This window comes from Stereum hirsutum, assembly GCF_000264905.1.
Source record: "Stereum hirsutum FP-91666 SS1 unplaced genomic scaffold STEHIscaffold_15, whole genome shotgun sequence".
Lineage (NCBI taxonomy): Eukaryota > Fungi > Basidiomycota > Agaricomycetes > Russulales > Stereaceae > Stereum > Stereum hirsutum.
In genome coordinates this window covers 784,449-803,531 of record NW_006763145.1, presented here as the reverse complement: position 1 = coordinate 803,531, position 19,083 = coordinate 784,449, and the positions used below count along the sequence as shown (strand labels likewise).

The window sequence follows — 19,083 nt, the reverse complement described above, 5'->3', positions numbered from 1 at the left end:
CAAGTACATGAATAATCAGGTGAATGACTGAGCAGCACAAGACCAAAGGTGACTCGAAGAGGAGAGTAAGGAACGAGGAGGAGATGATCTCGATAGAGATCAGTACTGTGGCCCGAGCGAAGTGGCGTAAGTAAGAACGCCGGACCGGCAGCCGGGTCAAATCATCGCTGATTTGACTCAACCGCGGCATTTGTGGCGAGGGTGTTTTCTTTTTTCTTGCGCTCATGCATTCGTAGGTAAGAATATTAATATATTTTATAGTACTACAAAAAGTTCATAACATTCGGTGAGGAATGTGAATTAATCTTCCAGTCATCATCCAACCTTGACCTGCCAAAGCACAATGCAACATTCCAAGATAGTCTGTGTTTAGAATTAACAGCCCTAATCGAGTCGTTGACACCGAATATGGAACGGGAACCATCTCTATATCTCTAATAATCTCTAGAATACAACTGTACACCTGGAAAATACAAAAGTGAGGATATGACAAGACGAGTTGAAGGGCGAAAGGCGCATGGACGTACGACTGGCACCGTCGCGGAGCTTTCAGCCTACGTTGACCCGTCAACTTGATGTATCTCATCTAGGGGATAGTCACCATTAATATACGCATCATCATACAGTTCATCATCCATGTCGATTGATGCCCCAATCGTTTCCGAGACGCGACGGTTGTCAAAGTTCATACTTGCAAGGTCGCATGTATGTCTCGAAAAGCCAGGCCTGGGATCGGCCCAAGCCTTCAGATTAAGATATAACCGGTTGGCAAGAGTGACCGAAAGACTTTGAACGTCAAGGCCATGGCCTGGAATTATTACCTTGTCTGATACTAAGAACATAGAAACAGCGTACACGTTTGTGAATGGCGCCAGCAAGATGAAGAAGCTCGAATCGGGGGACGACACCTATTAGGAAGCATGCAACACATTGGTCAAGAGATTAAACGCTGTAGAGAGAAAGACCGCAACGAACACGATTGTGGGTGATGCATGAATACGTTGCGAATGCAGCATTCGCACTTCCCACAGCCAATGCAAAGCTAAAAAGAACGGATCAATTAAGTATGGCGATGGCGATGGCTTTAATAACGTATACTAGTTAGGCGAAACGCATACAAGAAATATACACTCCCTAATCCGCATTCGCGTCAGAAATATACTCAATTAGTGATAGGTGTGGCTTACCATCGCGAATCACAACTTGGGTGATGCTTAACTGGTTGTGTTGTTTCATGCGCCTAAAGTGACGATATGTCTTTCTGATAGTCAACGCAAAGACCAGCCCATCAAATACCAGCCAAAGAAGAGCTATGGCGAGATAGGCTGGAAAACGGCAGATCAGAAGCATCAGGACGATTAGCGATACTTGATTACTAACTCCTTTGAAAATTTGTAAGTCGTGAGCAAGGGACGCAGAAAGCTGTTAAAATACGAGAAGAACGGACCGTATCGTTCGCGCGGGGTCGTTAGAGAGTTTCTTAGAATATTCGGTCGTGCACGTTGTCACAGCCTTTGACAGTCCTGTGTCCAAGGAGTTGCTTGTCTCCTTCAAATATACCTCCACGTAATCGAAGACCTGAGTGAATATCAATGATCAGCGACAAGTCAAGTCAACAGTGCAACTTGCAGTATGCATACCATTTGAAGTGTTAGCCTTGCCAATATTACTGGGGCCAGAACAAGCGGAATTGATGTTTTCCTGTTATAGATGGCATAAACCCTAAGCGTGAAAAGATCTAGAATAGTCTTGAACACCATATAATTGTCTCCACAGAGTTGTAGACAAGGGTGTGAATCAACACGCACAGCCAGTTAGGCCTTGACTTGCCAATCCGCTTCCTAGCCCGATGATGCGCAGGGGAGAACATCTACACTCAGAAGGGCCATCAACGCGTGAGTGAATGGACAAGACGGGTTGTTGATTACTTACGAAATATATGATCGGCCATCCCCAAAAGATCTGAAGAGCGTTAGGACCTCAGAAAGGAGGCACATATATCTATTCGCGATATACGCTGCGGAGCTGATTGTCCATGGCTTGGACCATACGTTCACAATCTCTGTGGATAGTACCAAGAGAGTTTCATACAAGTAGAGCACTAATAACAAGCATCGTAAGCTAAACAACGCTCGGGCGATTTGTGTAGTCAGCAGACTTCTCACCGGCAGCGGCTAGAGCGATTTGGTCCTGTAATTGACTGTCAAAGGTATACTTAGTCAGCCGTTGCTCCTCAGAGAACGTTAGAGTAGACGTACGCGACTTCGATGGTGGATACAACTTGGTCACGGCTGAGGGGGGCAGACATATTTAAACGACGACAGTGCACGACTTGGAGGCAGTAAAGAATTGTTCAAACTAGAATGATGGCTTGAGACTAGACCGTATCTGCAACCGTTTAAAACGGGTTTAAAACTGCGATCGGGCCAATCGACGCGTCCCGTTGGGCCTTAGCGAGCTTTAGCGAGGTCAAAAATTCCCTCGCAGATACGGTCTACTGCGAAAGGAAGAGCTTAGTTATATAATCCTACTGATATGTATGATTAGTGTTTCAATATAAAACTGAGCGAGCTTGTGAACATCTATATTGTGGTTCATGATCCGCCCGTGATGATCAGTACAGTAGTATCAAACGACTTCCCGTAGTTCCGTCCAGTGGTCTATTCGACACCGATTCGAGTTTTTAGACTTTCTGCTGCGGGAAGTTATGACTCCACTCTGCGAAGAGAATCCCGCGCAAGCGCATGCATCCATCATTTTTTGGCCGTACTGTAGCGAGCAGCCAAGGACAGAAGGAATGAGCTCACCATTACCCGCCACAATGCCACACCGACACGTTGACATTTGAAACAGAAAATGTCTTCTGTGAAGGGAGAACATACCTGCTCATCCGGGTTCCTGAGCGTCAAAATCCTCTCCCTTCCCACTTCGAGTCACTATTTCTCTACTCCATCACCTATCCTTCTTTCCATTGACAACTCAGCCGCGTTTCCTTCCTCCTTCTTCTGACGCACGACACCTTGAATACTTATTCGGAAACAGCTGTGGCGTTTCCCTCCATTTTCATCAACATCGAAGATTTCCGTCCCATCTTTACAGTTCTCGATCGCCGTCTTGCCTCTAGGGCTATTGTTCCGACTTTGAGCCTTCTTTCACTCCTTGAAACATCTTCGCCGATGAAACCCTCCATGGCTTGATGATTGCAGCAGGACATCTACGTCGCCCCTACACTGAGCTAAGATCATGCACCGCCTCGGTGTCTGCCCTTCTCTCCGTCACATCATCATACACCTAGGGGATACAGAAGTCTGAATCAATGGATATATTCTGAGGATGAAATCATCATTCACGGACCACTGGGATTATCGGAGTTCCTTGATCTACCACGGGATCCCCGGATCTGTCTGAATTATTTTCAACGCTTAGGGCATCGGCGTAAAGGCCTCCATCCTCATGTATGGTTCTCACTGGCACTCCAATCCTTCCAAGTACCCGACGATCGGCAAAATTTAAGGCCGGAAGATCGTGGGTGTGTCCTGAAAATCCAAGCCTGGGATCATTCCATGTTTTCATATTTAGATATAAGCGATTTGCGAGCATGACCGAGAGGCTTCAAACGTAGAAGACTAGCTCGTCAGATCTGACTCTGCATAGTCTCGAAAAACGGAAGAAATAGCGTACGTGTCTGTGAATGGGCCCAGAAGGATGAAGAAACTAGAAGAGGGGGTCGAAACCTGTTGAGAACGGTGTAGCAGGTTAGCCATGAAGCTCAATGGTCTTGACGTAAAGCCTGTAAGTAAAGCCTGTAACGAACCTGATTGCGTGAGACGAAGGAGTAGGTCGCGAAGGCAGCATTCGCACTACCCATTGCGAAGACAAAACTGCGAAAAATTGATACACAAGAGTTGCGAGAGTGTTGTTAGTGATACGTAGATGAGACCTGGTCGATTAGGCCCCGTACAAGAAGTATATACCCCCTACTTGTCATCGGAGTCAGATATTGGCTCAGTAAGTGACCGCTGTGCTTACCGTCGCGGAGTACAATTTCAGTGATGCTTGCCTGATTCTGCTTCCGCATGTGTTCAAAGTGACGATGGGTCTTAATGATAGTCAGCGCAAAGACCATGACGTCGAAGGCTAGCGAAAGGAATGATATGGCGAGAACAGCTGGTAAATAGTGGTATTAGCAAGATATAGACGAAATATCTTCATTACTAACTCCTGTATCAAAAGTGAGCCACGAGCAAAGAACTTCGGGGAGGATGATAACGAACCATAAAGTGAGCGCGGTGCTCGCAGGGAGATTTTTGCGATACGCGATCGTGCATGCGATAGTGTTCAGTAGCCCTGTGTCCAAGAAATTGTCGGTTCTCTCCAGATATAGCTCTATAAAATTGGAAACCTTCGCGAACATAAATTGTCAGTCGCAAGTTGTATAGCTTCTGTGGCTGGCGGCCTGCATACTATTTTCAGTGCGAATCTCGCAAGTATGACAGGGGACAAAACGAGCAGGATAACCATGTTCTTGTTGTAGATGGCGTATATTCTAAGCATGAGGAGATCTGGAACGGCCCGAGATCCAGGTCACTGACTTCGAAGGCAATAATCATAACAACGCATGATAATGCTCACAGCCAGTCAGAATTTGACTTGGCACTTCAGTTGCCATCTCTATTGTCCCCAAGGAAGAGCAGCTGCATGCATCACGAGATTGAGCGCCAGCTCAAATGAACACGAAAACAAACATAGATCTACTTACGGAATGTAGGGGGTGCCATTTCCGAAGGTCCCAATGAGCATCAATATTCCATGCAGGAAAAATATGTATCGATTTGCGATGTATACCACCGAGTTGATTGTCCATGGCTTGGTCCATACGCCAGTGCTCTCTATAGACAGTGTCATAAGAGTGTCATACGAGTAGAGGACTAGAGGTAAATATAGTGAGATATCAAGATGACTGTCGACTGAAGCCAAGAGGGCCTCCTACCAACAGCGGCTAAGGTGATTTGATTCTGTAAGACACTGCACAAACGTGTCATTGACTGTTGCTTCTAAATGAAAAAGAAAAGACAGAGCAACCGGTCAACGTACGCGATTTCGAAGGTCGTCACGACTTGTTCGTGAGAGGGTCCAGACATAATGCGGGGGATTCAACACAGAGTCCAACGATATGTTGATTTGAGGATTACACAGAGCTCTGTGGGACAAAAGATTATGAATTGGATACATCGTCTCACGGGGTCTGAATTTATTGTTTCTGATGGTGACGGAAGCTTTCCCAGAACGTTCCAATACTTGCCAAGCTTGGATGTGCGCGACTATAGCTCTTCTAGCACAACAAGGGTGACAACCCCGTACGCAGCAAACTGGGTTATAGACTGACGTGCACGTCTCATCATGGACGCCAAGTTTCAATAAGTACTGATCGATGACGGTGGAACCGTGATATCCTACTTGTTGCAGGGAACGTTAGCAGGTACCGTGCAATTGAGGCAGAGAGCATACCACGAGTGGTCAGCTTTTGTTGGCACGTCAGTGATGCCACGCACGGCGTGGAGGTTCGCACGAGACATAAAAATGAGCTGCGATGCCCGTACTTGCACTTCCAATTATGAAGACAATGCTGAAGAACATGAACATGCGAAAGTGGTAAGGAAGGGATTGAGGCGTGGATAGGTCCTGGTAAGATGGTGGCACTTACAAAAAGTATACCACGCCTTAACCCGCATCCATGTCAGATATTGAGCTCAATCAATATCCCGAGAGCTTACCATCGCGAAGTATGACGCTGACAACACTATGCTGTTTATGCTTCATCCCCTACAGTCGCATGGGCGTTTCAGTTCCAGGTTGTGCGCACGATGTCAGTCTACAACTACACGCACCTCGTCCTGGAAATCAAGTTTCAACGCCGCGGCACTTAGAAAGCAGCAATGCGCAGTCTACGACGGAACTTCCGCAAGTGGCGTGTCCATCATTATGCTTAGAGGGCGGGTTGTATCAAGAAGCTGGTCAGGCGTCCATTTCATAGAAAGGGTGTAACGGCTCAGAATTACCCGTCGCAGAACGACAGTGGCGCGTTGACATTTGAAACAGCGATGCTCTGCGGCAGGAACCGACAAAGAAGAAAGAAACACAAGCGTCTACAATGTGACACCTTCCGGCGGTACCCTGATAGTGATATTCTCCACCACGTACTCCGAATCTGCATAACCAAGTAGTTGTGGCAGGAAGGAGCTGAGAACCCGCACAACCCGTAATCCAAATCAGTGACAACGTCCTCACAGCCGAACCAGAACATATGGATAGGAAGCGGGAGCGGGGTTTGGGCGGGACGGGAAAGGACGCACCTATTCAACCCCATGACCTTCTCGATCTGCGCCGAATTATAATTCGCCAGTCCTCTGCCCACCTCAATCAACTCAGTCTCAACATCCTCCTCCCTTTGGCTTTCCCGATGTGACCCCTCTGCAGCCGCCGCCTCTTCCTTGTCCTCATCCACAACGTCAACACCCGGCGGGCTCCGATCCACCACAACCGCGTCTCCATCCGATAATCCTTGCGGTGTACTCCTTCCCTCACCCTCCTCCTCACCAGCATCTCCATTGCCAGCCATAATGATCTTCCTCTCAGACCTACTCCTACTACTCCCATCCTCGCCCTTCCGAACTAAAACCCTGACCCCTACACCTCCCGCCCAAATGCCCCTAACGCCCCTAACGCCCGCCGCCAACAACCGTCCCCCCGACTCTCTCCTCGCCAAGACCTCGTACGCGCCCCGATCGATGATGACGGAGCCGGACGGTGTCAGTGTGTGTGTCGTCCATGATTTAAGGTCGCGGAGGGGATGCGGGGAGGGGAGGAAGAGGGTATGTGGGGGGCGTGGGAGATCTTCGGATGGAGAGTGCGATGTCGGAGTAGAGGCATGAGTGAGAGTAGGGGTGGGAGGACGCGTAGTTTCGGGCGTGACGAGCGGTGTCTGCTCGTGTATCGCACCTACTCCATGCACACTATTGGCCGAATGTAAATCTCGGTGATGTTGGTTGTATTGAATGATTGAGAAGATGTTGGATGGATTTTTGGAAGAGGTGATGATGGTCGATACGCCGGCGGCTGTCGCGATTTCTGAAGCTATAAGTTTGGTTTCCATCCCCCCGGTGCCAAGGGAGGATCCGAGTGTTTCTGTGCTCACTATAAAATCGTGATAAGCGACGAAAAAGTCAGCGAATACCATATCGACAAGCTTCGTTACGACGTCTCATGGGAATGGTGGAGGCGATATGAAGGGTGCAAACGAACCTTGCGACCGAATAGCCGCTGTCGAAGCGACAACTTCGATAAGTTTGGCGGAGGGATCTTTGCGTGGATTAGAAGTATAGAGCCCGTCGACGTCTGTGAGGAGGAAGAGGTAGTCTGCGTGGATCATGGAGGAGGTTATGGCGGATAGGGTGTCGTTATCTCCGAATTTAATTTCCTGTGTGCAAGAGTAGATCAGTGTAGGCTATAATCTATTGGCGGGATTATATTTGATGAAGGCCTTGGAGGGGCTCCGTGGAAGGAAGGTGTGGTCTATAAATAGAGCAGGTGTGGTGGCGCGATGTGGCCCAGCATGCGGCTGAGTGCCACACAAGGACTGGGACGAAGGGGCTGCGGACGATGTGGAGAAAATACGGAAGATTGGGGGGTACGGAAGACTGGGGAGTACGGTATCCACAACTGGCATCTTTACTAGCCGCCTAGGACACTGGCATAGTGGTATGGAGAGTAAGGGAAAGGGAAGAAGAACTCACGCTAACGGATACCGTATCGTTCTCGTTGACGATCGGCACGACTCCCATAGTCAACAGCTCCTTGAAGGTATTGACCGCATTGAGGTATCTTGTTCTCTAGGATAGCAAGCCCGTCGTTCAACGTCACATCCCATTCCCAGTTCATCCTGTCAGCATCCAAGACAATTCGGACAGGAGGAACACTCACGTCGGAAATATCACCCCTCGTCAACAACACCTGTGCAATCGGTTGCCCTAGCTGTCCAAACAGATTGTCCCACAATGCGATCAACCTTCCTTGACCAATCGCCGCCAGAGCCTAGGCGTCAGCACCATATACCAATCCCACTTTTAAGCACCAGAGCTCCTTCCTGTGGGCTGAACAGACTGTGAACATGAACTGACCTGTTTACCAGATAGAGATTTCGGCTTTGAAGGCATTGACATGCGTTGGAGACCGACGGCGATGGCACCAGAGGAGACGAGGACGACTTTGTGGCCCTGAGAGCGGAGACGAACGACAACTTCGACGACAGAGGAAAGGATGGATAAGAGTGGTTGATGTGAGGTTTCGTGGACGATCGAAGATGATCCTGTTCATGATAAAGATGGTTGAGGTAATTCCTTGTGATGTCTCCTGCATATTAGAGGGCATACCAAGTTTTATTACAATCGTGCACGGGCGTGAGCGAGCCATATCGACTGATTACAAGGTATTTTTTCTTGTTCTATGTGCAGCTTTGTCGTCGCCGTCTAGTGACAGTCTAGAAATACTTTTGAAACCCAGGAAGATCCTATGCTAGCATGCAGGTCCGCGGTGGAAAGCAGTCAAGGTTCAAGAAATCGGATTGACTCGACGCTACGGTTCAAGTTTCTAGCAGTGCTCGTGTGGCGTGGATGAAATACGCGCCTTTGTCTTAACCACCATCTTCTCCAGGCATCGTTCGGTTTCATAACATGGAGGAACGGCAGCCATGTCTTATAACGAACGCTCTTGGCCCTCCAGGTGCACTCCGGGAATGTCAGGTTGTTGATCCAACTAAAGTTTCTACGAAGAAAGTTTGTTCTAGCCCTACCTAAACATTATGTGGCCCAAAGTCTTCTCTTACAACCTCACCTTTCATATGTTATAGCTGATGAAGTTTTGGGTGTTGCCCTCCTCTTTTGATTGGAACTGTTCAGCAAACACAGTCTGGTGTACGTCTCTACTATACAAGTTCCCCGCCACTCCCCTCAACCAACCTCATCTTCACTGTGGCCACTCATCACGCCACCACTTTTTAGTACGTGCCGACTGGGTAGAATCATCTCGCGAGAAATACAACGCATGGACTTGGGTCCCTCCGATAGAAACGCTACGCATCATAGAAGAGCGCCTTAGGCTGCTTCAAACGAAGAAGCGAAACGCGCCATGGAATGTTGTTCGTCCTTCTCCCTCCCCACTGTACCACTCCTACGCATTCCATGACATTATTTTCGACCTCTAATGACCATTCTCAATCACAGGTATACCCAGATGGTCCCCGCCACCGCTACACCTTTGTGCCCCTACATCTCGACTCAACAATCATAACACGCCTCCCTTTCCCCTCACCCTCTCCCAACGTCGAATCGACAATAACCAACCACCACCCTCCCTATACCTCTCTACCTGACTTAACACATGGCTGCCACCCCTATTTCGTCATCCAAAACGCAACGTCGCAATTTGAGATCCAAGCACGTGTACAAGAATTGAGCGACGAGATGTTGAGGCTTTATGCCAGGTTGCGGTTAGTTTGGAGTTTATGGGAGGAGGTAGCTGAGTTCCCGGTAGTGGATGACGATGAGGCTGAAGAGGTCTTTGGGGGACGCAGGGTGGAGGTAGATATGGAAACTGGGCAGGGAAGAGTCGTTGAACGGAAGGAAAGGAAAAGGCATGAGGACGCAATGCATGAGATGGATACAGTCGAAATGCAGGGAAATGGAACGATACAAGAGGAGATGGAGATGGACGCATCAGACTCCGCGTTGGAACAGAGTGACGGTGGCGCCGTACCCTTCACCATCACCGTGGATGAGGACATAAAACCTGATATCACACGGCTCGAAGCTTTACGCACTCGTCAAAATCATCGCGATATAGCGCAAAGCCCGTTACCGACGCCTCCGCCGACGTCTGCGCCGGTTATCCATGGTGCGTTCCTGGTCGAGCAGATGTTGTTGCTTAAGCACGGAACTGACTGGTGCTTTCCATTTTTCCAGCAGCGAACGCTGTCGATATTCAGCCTACCATAGCTGAGAATAATACTGCGCCTCTGCCCTCTCAAAGGTCTTCCTTCATCGCGTCTATTCAATTCGGACTGCCATCACCATCCACATCCGCCTCCGTCACTCACAAAAACCAGTCACCTCCTCATCCGTCTCCGTCCACCCAACCAAACGCCTCATCTTCGTTATTTACTTTCTCTGCCGCCCCGTCAAACATCTGGAACCTCCCACCGAGAGCCTCATCATCACCGTCACGCGTAACCTCGCCCGTTCCTCCCAGCTCCGCCACCATATTTTCTCCGGACTCACTTCCAAGAAAAAAGCCCGCCATTCTTCTGAAGGCCGTGGAAGCCACGGAGGGCGTGAAATATATTTCGACTCCTGGGCTCACGGGCATAAATTTCGCCAGAGGGCATCAGAATGCGGATGCATCAGGACCCCAATCAAGCCGCTTGGATTTAGTTCGAGCACGAGTGGAGAAGGAACGACCCGGGCACACTGTGGCATCTACCCCGACTTCGACTTCGATTGTACCTCCTTCACCTGGCCTTCCGGTGAATCCTGCTACTGAAACCCCTAATACTAACGACAACACCGCCGCTGCCACGATCCCGACGTTCTCCACGACCTCACCCATCCACCCATCCACATCCGCACTGACGGCCAGCAGCTCCTGCCAAAACAAAGATACTGTCGACGAGCAGGACACGAACTCCAATCCTCATCCGCGTGAAAGTGCGGCGCTCGCATTGCCACAGTCACAGATATCGACACAGCCAACTTTGCACCCGCGCGCTTCGAACTCTCCAGCGGCCATCCCGACGTCGACGTCGTTATCGTCTCATGAGCGCTTGATCCACCCAGGACGATGGACTGATGTAACCTCCACGCTATTAGCAGGAGCGACTACTGCGATACAGGGCGTTTCAGGGTCTTCGGCATCGCCGTCATCACCTTCATTACCGCCAATCGCATACATCAAAGCTGGAGAGGAGGAGGTCGATGGTGAAGGTGAAAGGCTAAGGAAAGCTCGCAAGGTCGAGGAGAATATTGGCGGGATAGAGTGGACGGAGAGGATGGATGGAGGTTCGGGAAGCCATAACGGTAGAGGGAAGGCGAGAGCGTCATTTAGGAGTGGACATATCCGATTGTTTGCGCCGGGTGGGAGTGGGTGAGTATACCGAGGATCTGAGCAGGAGACGGTGAAGGTGGTGAAGACTAGGTTGGGGCCTTGGAAGACGCAGAACATCCAGGCCTGGAAGACAATTTGGTTTACACTTTCCCAAGTAAGGCGTCGCTCTTCGAACTGCCCTCGCTGTCGGCATCCTCACAGGGTGCCCGGGGGAAGAGGAAAGAAGAACTGGGAGGGCGCACAAAGTCCAGGAGGATATTGGGTGACATATGGAAGGGATCGAGTGTATGGAGGACGGCGAGGCGAGTCATGATGCGCTCGACGAGGGGAGAGCAAGATCGTCATACTGAAACGGGAAGAGTCGAATTTTTGCGCCGAGCGGTGAGGAGGTGAGTGAGAAATCGAGAAGGTGAAGGAGGAGATGGTGACTGGCAGATGGACCTTTGCGTAGGTGATCAAGAGGTATGTCCAGCTGACTCTGTCGTGGGTCGCGAATCAAAGACCTTGTATTGAGTCATTGCCTAGGATATACAGCATTTTTGTTTTGTTTGTAGCACGTCGACTAGAAACAGTGGTATTTGCTGTGCTCCTATTGGCTGCAGTCTGATCCATAGAAACCGATGGACGCACTCTCGCTGAAGCCGCCCCCATCGTCTCTCCTCCCTTCCGACGGCTCGCAACCCCAGAGCTGTATCCGTCGTAGCGCCTATGGCCCATCCTCAATCCCATTCAAATTCCACTGTCACGACGAAGGCTCATCCCCACGGGTAGGTCTATTCTTGGCGTTCGACTCGCATATCACGCACAGCTTTTGGTCTACTGCGAACAGCTGCGAACTCGAACTCGTGCATCCGGTTTACGGCGAGGCGATTCATCTTAGCTTTGATTGAGTGATCTACGCAAGGGTACCCGACGGACCACTCACAGCGCTCGCTTTACAGGCAGATTCTCATTTCCCCTTTCGATCACGGAGGAGTCCACGACGATATGGACCTGTGACCGCCTGAGTCGTTTGGCTGGATACATGCTTGGTTATGCTGTATCATTTGGCGTGCCGAGGCTTCAATGAACGACGGATGAGGAGCCCATCCAAAATCCACCGCTTCATCCGCCTACCTTCGCAGGTACATAAGATCAACGGAGAACGCTGAAGTTTTTTGCCATCCCCACAGTTTCAATTCTTTCAACCTCTCTTGCTCTTCTTAATCCATCCAACTTCGACATCACTGTCTTCCAATTCAGCTATGAGTTTCAAGATATTATCTGTTTTCCTGACGACCGTGTTCGCCGCTGCGGGAACCACTATGGCCTTCCACGGCTTAGTGAGGGACGACTCTAGCGGTAGTGCGCCTGTGACTCCCGGGTTCAACTTCAGTAACTACCCGTTTATGGCTCCTGGTCCGAATGATATGAGGTCCCCCTGCCCTGGTTTGAAGTATGTCGATCATTTTTATTCTTTCACTTTTCGAATTCTTGCTGATTCTCTGACCCTCTGCGGTTGTATAGTGCGCTAGCCAACCATGGAATCCTTCCTAGGAACGGGAGTAACATCACGACGAATATGATCCTTCAGGCTGCTGTCGGTACGTCAACCTTGTGCTACTCACCCGAGAAGGTGGTCTAAGTGCTTGGACGATCGGCTTTGTTTTGGGTTCACAGATGCGTATAATGTGCAACCTCACGTGCTTTCCTTAGCAGCGAAGATTGGTATGCTCGTCAGCGCCGAGAGCGACACCCTCTCCCTCGACGATATCAATATGTACGTCAACATCGATGTCATCCCTCCTCTCCCTCTCCATGTCAACTCCCTGCGCGTCCATATATACCTGTTCAATACTAACCTCATTGCCCGTACCATAGGCACGAAAACATCGAACACGATGCTTCCACCTCCCGCGGCGACTACTACTTCGGCGACAACCACTCATTCAACGAGACCATCTTCCAAACACTCGTCAATGTCTCTGACCAAAACCTCGACACCTACAACGGTACCACGGCTGGACAGTCCCAGAAAGCGCGGCTGGAGGACTCGATTGCGAGGAACCCGGAGTTGATCAACACAAACAAGGAGTTCACGATCAGGACGAGAGAGAGTTCGCTCTATTTAGCGGTTATGGGTAATGCGTCGACCGGGATTGCCCCGAAGGAGTACGTCTCATTATTTCCACCCTTTCACCCTTCGTTTCGCTCCTTCTGGTGCCTTCGACATTGACCCCTGAATTGTTCGGTCAGATACGTCAACATCTTCTTCCGCGAGGATCGCCTCCCCATCGAGGAAGGCTGGAAGCGCTCAGACGTCCCCATCACCAGTACCCTCCTCGATGCCATCGCCCAAGAGATAAAGGCAGCGTCGGAGTGGCCGGGATCGAACTCGAACTGTTCCCAATTGGTGATCTCGCCCAACGGAATCACGCAGAACTTGAACAACACTCTGAACTGAGGGCGAGGGTGAGATAGGTGATGACCATGCTCAGAGTCGTCACTTTCCCTCGATGGATATGGAGGGCGTTCTCTTTTCTTTTGGACTTAATATATACTCGCGTATGGAATACATGGACTTTGTTTTTTTGCATACAATCGAGGGGGATCATGTCTTTGACCCATACCCGCCGTGTCGCCTTGTGTTCATTACCACAAAATCGAACGTGCATTATTTCTGACAGAGTATGCACTGAAGAGATCTGTGCGGAGGTAAGAATTAGGTAAGAACAGAGCGAATGCTTGGAGGTGACAGAGGAGTCGGTGTACTTATGCTACGGTGAACTAATATGGAATGTTTCCAGCCTTCGGAGAGTTCGGCAATATTGATATCTGCTCTCCTAACAGCTTAAATTATACCTTCGGGTAAGAGACCTGGACGTAGTACTCAATCCGCGCGACTCTCTGCCTCTTGTGAATAAGTATTGTTAGTTTAAGGTATTTTTATCTACGACTGTTACAGAGTCAGTAATACAGTGAGCACGGTAACTGAATGCCCGCACAACAGTCCCAAGACTCCGCCCTTCACCCAAAAAAAAACCCCCAGATAACTGCCTCTGTTTATGATCGTCCTAATTATACACGTGATTAAACTTGCCTCTATCTTGCATTGGAAGGTCCCCGCAAGGTTGATCACCGTACGGACTCATAGCACTCTCCCACTCTGCATCAACAGACCGATAGAGCTGAAGTGCAACTAGAGCATTCTCGAGCTGAATAACAATGGATCGACTATATCAGAGAGGCTCAAAGGGGACGGAACAGAACTGCAACAAAGGGACGACTTACAGGCCTCACCACCGGAAATTGGCAATGTCCCCCACATATCCGGTGATAAAGCATTGGAAGTCCCAGCATATGGTTAGCCTGAGAGACATTGTTGATTTTATCTCGGACTATGCGCCGATACGTGTCAAGTCAGCCAGCAGAACTCAATAGTCGTTCAAAAGGTGCGTACACGGCTGATACAGAGCCACATCTCGCGTCGCTTCTTTCGCATGCTTGAGGCCAAGGACTTGGCAAGCATGCACACATCATTAGTGCTAAGTATATGGTATCACAGTGAGATTGGCACGCTCACCGTTAAAGTCTCTCCAAAGCTGGTGACCCACGATCCTTTTGTTTGTCACTGCCATTACAATCAAAGGTTGTATATCCTCCAGTGTCCAGGCTGACGCTACACAATTGATTGAGTATGAGGTAAGCACGGTCCCAACAACAACAAATGCTCACGGGATAAAAAGTGATACGGGTCAATCCCTGTTCGTTCTGTTAGAGTTTCATAATCGTTCACAACGCGGCAATTGTATGGCTTAACCCAACAGTCAATAATGGTGCGACCGTTCTGATCAACGATCGCGACCCATCTGGAATATATTTATTGGCATACGCCACAAATACTGGACACCAGCAGTAAATAAGGTACTGAGGACTTACACTGGCTGAGGGAACACCTCGCTGTTGATTGAGCGGCACGAAATCGACACAGTGGATAGTGCCACGATCGGTAAACTTGAGGTCCAATGGTGAGTCGCCATGGGTGACCAACTCTGTAGAAGTAGGGAGGAGCAGGGGGATCCAGTGTTGTGATCCTCGAAGACCCCTCATCGTACACCATGGGTTCCTTTTATACTGAGATGATCATTGTATTTTGACCAGGATCCACGGCTGGGAGAAGGGGTATTGATAAACTCTTGAGCTCCGTGGACGTTCGTGGCGATCCGACCGAACAATCTATGCTATAGACGCACGAATGTATTAAAGAACCGGATAGGTAGGACGACAGTGTAACCCGGAACAGGGAGAGACAATTCATTGGACGAAACATCGTAATCGCGTTGGTGCGGACTGGTACGGATAACTGGATTGTTGAATTGAGCATAGTATCAGGTTCGGTCATATCGTTATAGAGTTGAGACTGACATTGGTTCTGCCGGGCAACAGGCCATGACGCTTTCCAGGCAGCGTCAAGAATGTACACCGTAAGCAAATTTCCATTCGGTATGCAATTGGTCGTCCTTGTTCCTACTTGTCGTTTGGAAAACAACGTCAATGAAGTTGAACGGAATTTGGACCGCCGCGCCCTTTGGTGGCAACTCAGGGAGGCGAGTATACGATAGGGCAATGACGTGTTCTGTGCCTTTAAGTCTGGGTGGCGCTGATCAGAGCTTCCGAGAGCCTGCCTAATTCGCCTGGGCGTGGGCAAGTTTTTGTCAGCGCTCATACTATGTTGAACTTTTGAAGCACACAACATATCCATCCGCTGTGTGACCTGACAGTGCACATCGACGAAATAGCTCTGGGCTCCTCCACGGTGAAGGTGAACCGGGCGATATTCTTAAGACTCTCACCACACTTTAAAATATTTCTTTCCGCTGTGGACCACCGTGACACATCGACGAGACCGACTATCTTTTGCTTTAGACCCAGTCCACATCGACGAGATGCTGTCTCTCCGATGTGGGCCAAAATCCTCAGCATCGTCAAGATCTATCGGTCGTTCTTGACTCCGAATGCGAGTCCGGGTAATAACTTTCTTAAAGGTCACGCCCCACCCAGTAGATCTCTGCGCTGTGTATCGTGTGATCCACATCGAACTTGAGACCAACCATCTCTAGCTCTTGAACCTGGCCACATCGACGAGACGTTGCCATCTCTTCGGTGTGGACCGAGATCCTCAGCATCGGTGAGATAGCTCTGGAGTGTGCTCTGATAAAAGCGAATCCGGCAATACTCTTGAAGCGCACGCCTCCATCGACAATAAGTCTCTCCAATGAGTATATTCCACGTCGACCATCTCTCAGTTGTGGTACAAAATCCACATCGAGGAGATATTAGTGTCCAAATTGCAGGAAAAGATCGTGGCGAAAGTGATGCATATATAGAATCAAGAATCAAGACAACGCAGCAGTATAAATTTTCAAAATAAGTAGACGCTTCGCTTGGGACCAGTATCGTGGTGACTTCGTTACGAGTTGATCCCTAAGCACGTCGAGGGTTAGATGATAGAGTCCAGTATCATGGTGATATAAGTGTCATTGTCGTACTCACTGATGGCTTTGGCAGACAGGCATGGCAACCGCAACGAATCGAGCAGATCTCAAAGAACGAAGTGGGTTTGCATGAAGAGCTAAGGTGAGGCATTAACTTTGAGGTTGGTCGTGGTGGTGGAAAGAAGAGAGCGAGAATGTAGGAGAGTCAGTGAAGTTAGTAGGCAGGTGAGGGGAAGAGTTGATGAGCGGTATGTAAACAACGAGTAGCTGCCCAACCTTGCCCAACATTTCGAACTCCGAACGCTGTTGACTCGTGTTGATTGAGATGCCGTCGTGACTTTCACTGACTTTCACTATTCCTGATCCGTGCCACTGATCCAAGCGCGTGGGTGGTTCAAACCAACCACGGATAAGTATAACCGTGTCATGGCATGGAGAACTTCTAGAAAGCCTAGTATGCATGGCGAGAATAAATAGAACAGCATCTGACGCACCCTATTAAGGGTTTTTGACACTTGGGGGTCATGAGGAAGGAAGGAAGTTTGTCACAACTTGAACATAAACCAGTAGGAAAGAAAACTCGATATTCAACATGGGCTGCGACGTCCAAACATTGAGGCTACGGCAAACAGGCGCAATAAATACTCTGATAGCCCTTACAAAGTCCATTCGACAAGAAGTATAAGAAAAGCCCGATCCCTCCAAAAATTTACCTCCAGCAGTAAGTGCAATATCGATTATGACATCGTAGCTATGTGCGCCCTGAAAACAGACTGGTACGTACGTACCTCCCACTTACCATCGCCTCGTATGACCATCTCAAATGACGAAAGAACACTCGACCGCACTTCTCTCATTTCGATAATCGGAATTCCAAGTTTAGTACGTTCATATCATGAGGCAAGCGTATAACACAGACCATGTAGGTTACAGGGAAATCCAGGATCATGATATGGCCGCCTTCAAAGCGCAAGGCAAGCTTAGAATAAGTACGTTGTATAGCAATCACGGACATACGGTCCACCTTCCTTCCACCCGATAACGAGAAGGATGAGAAGGACACTATATCTCACCTATATCGGTTCAAAAAGAATGAATGGAAGTTTAAGAATACTTCTTCACAAGGATGACAGCAGCCGAAGTCAAAAATACACAATACGAGAGCATCGCAAGCCGAGGGCTACAGTTGGTCTCTTTGTAGCTTTTGAGTTGTCAAGAGCGAGCGGTTTGAGTAGTCTGAGTTCGCTCTCCGGGACCTCCCTTGTCATCGCACTGATGCCTACATTACTAGTATCGTTGTCGACGTACCCTTACATACGAGCGCTTCCCGCCGGTCTATAGAAATATGTTCGTTGGTGTTAACAAACCTACATTTCATGGGTTCATAGTAGCACCTTCAACCACCTCTGTGTGCTCAGTGGCTGAGGGCTGTCCACGAGTCTGCTGTGGACGTCTCGTTAGGTGTGTTCGTTGTCGTGATCACAGTCGCCGCAGGAATTTTAGACGCCATATTCGGTCTAACGCCCAATTACAAGCAATGTCTATCGAAAGATCACAGCGTGAAAGTAGGAGAAAGGCGCTGGAACGAAGAAACTTGGTCAGGAGCTCATCTCGAGGGCATAACACGAGAAACCGACGAGCAAATCCTTCCATGAGTAAGTACAGCCCTATTTATATATTGGGGCGATTTCTTGGGGGACGTCACTGGATAATCGCATTGTGCACACAGCTGTGTTCACAGCTCTCCATAAACATAACGCAGGCGTAAGGCCGGTGAACGGCAGGTCCCGCTACTTATGAGCTTTCAGTATTCTCGGGATAGACTGTCATCGTTCTCAAATGTAATGTTGATGCACCATCGGAACACGCTTTGATGTTTGGTCTCGGTACTTAGGCTTATGGATAGAAGCGAGGGTGCAAGCCTTCAGATCATAACAGACTCAGATTGCAGGGCACATTCATTGACATCATTACGTGCAGAACCAGCAGATTTCTTCCACAAGTGAAGTGGAGAAGGAGTTCATTCTGAGGATACAAACTTACTTCGTGAATGCTCAGGATGAAGACTATAGGTAGCAAATCATCATGACCGCAACAGAAACAAATTTGTGTTGATCAGTCGGAGATGGCAGCACCCATACACAGAGGGTCAGAAGGGGCAGCAAATATTATATTCGGGCAACGATGGCCATCCTCAGAGACAAAGGAATATACATGAGTATTACTGTAATTGGCTGTGATAGTTGTACAAGGCCGTGTCCTAGACAGTGACGAAGCAGAGGATGAAACCTGATGAAACCCACATGGGCGGCAATAAAAGGTCCCACTTGGGTAGCAGAAGAGCCCACTTGGGCGGCAGGTGTTTGCTCAAGACCAAGTTGGTCAAGCGGAGGGAGGGACGGGGGTCGACGGTCATTTCCACTGGAGGTACTGCAAACTAAAAGCAGTGATAGGA

General features: G+C 49.1%; 6 protein-coding genes across 6 annotated transcripts; 2 read left to right on the top strand and 4 right to left on the bottom strand.

The window, feature by feature from the left end:
- Positions 1-554: 554 nt before the first annotated feature.
- STEHIDRAFT_114340 (uncharacterized protein) lies at positions 555-2,308 on the bottom strand (the record flags this gene model as incomplete). Its single annotated transcript, XM_007308488.1, has 9 exons — positions 555-908; positions 1,023-1,042; positions 1,188-1,240; positions 1,448-1,578; positions 1,641-1,768; positions 1,809-1,870; positions 1,933-2,101; positions 2,166-2,200; positions 2,259-2,308. The coding sequence occupies 9 exons, from the start codon at positions 2,306-2,308 to the stop codon at positions 555-557; spliced, it is 1,002 nt and encodes a 333-aa protein (XP_007308550.1).
- A 917-nt stretch (positions 2,309-3,225) lies between these two features.
- On the bottom strand, positions 3,226-5,141 carry STEHIDRAFT_114339 (uncharacterized protein; the record flags this gene model as incomplete). The annotated part of the gene is made up of 10 exons (XM_007308487.1): positions 3,226-3,291; positions 3,355-3,550; positions 3,682-3,734; positions 3,815-3,881; positions 4,275-4,402; positions 4,465-4,562; positions 4,633-4,694; positions 4,760-4,928; positions 4,991-5,025; positions 5,095-5,141. 10 exons carry the CDS (start codon positions 5,139-5,141, stop codon positions 3,226-3,228), a joined length of 921 nt encoding a protein of 306 aa, XP_007308549.1.
- Positions 5,142-6,055: 914 nt separating this feature from the next.
- On the bottom strand, positions 6,056-8,583 carry STEHIDRAFT_124547 (glutamate 5-kinase). The gene is made up of 7 exons (XM_007308486.1): positions 8,430-8,583; positions 8,178-8,365; positions 7,981-8,091; positions 7,794-7,889; positions 7,303-7,477; positions 6,354-7,194; positions 6,056-6,240 (listed from the first exon to the last, which is right to left on the bottom strand). Exons 1-7 carry the CDS (start codon positions 8,467-8,469, stop codon positions 6,147-6,149), a joined length of 1,545 nt encoding a protein of 514 aa, XP_007308548.1. The 5' UTR covers positions 8,470-8,583; the 3' UTR covers positions 6,056-6,146.
- A 653-nt stretch (positions 8,584-9,236) lies between these two features.
- Positions 9,237-11,607, top strand: STEHIDRAFT_171345 (uncharacterized protein; the record flags this gene model as incomplete). Its single annotated transcript, XM_007308485.1, has 2 exons — positions 9,237-9,948; positions 10,017-11,607. The coding sequence occupies 2 exons, from the start codon at positions 9,237-9,239 to the stop codon at positions 11,195-11,197; spliced, it is 1,893 nt and encodes a 630-aa protein (XP_007308547.1). The 3' UTR covers positions 11,198-11,607.
- An 851-nt stretch (positions 11,608-12,458) lies between these two features.
- APO5/CPO5 (Cloroperoxidase) lies at positions 12,459-13,597 on the top strand (the record flags this gene model as incomplete). The annotated part of the gene is made up of 5 exons (XM_007308271.1): positions 12,459-12,589; positions 12,661-12,737; positions 12,814-12,913; positions 13,015-13,305; positions 13,390-13,597. The coding sequence occupies 5 exons, from the start codon at positions 12,459-12,461 to the stop codon at positions 13,595-13,597; spliced, it is 807 nt and encodes a 268-aa protein (XP_007308333.1).
- Positions 13,598-14,207: 610 nt separating this feature from the next.
- Positions 14,208-15,173, bottom strand: STEHIDRAFT_114336 (uncharacterized protein; the record flags this gene model as incomplete). Its single annotated transcript, XM_007308484.1, has 6 exons — positions 14,208-14,348; positions 14,425-14,531; positions 14,594-14,650; positions 14,717-14,812; positions 14,869-15,002; positions 15,073-15,173. 6 exons carry the CDS (start codon positions 15,171-15,173, stop codon positions 14,208-14,210), a joined length of 636 nt encoding a protein of 211 aa, XP_007308546.1.
- Positions 15,174-19,083: the final 3,910 nt, after the last annotated feature.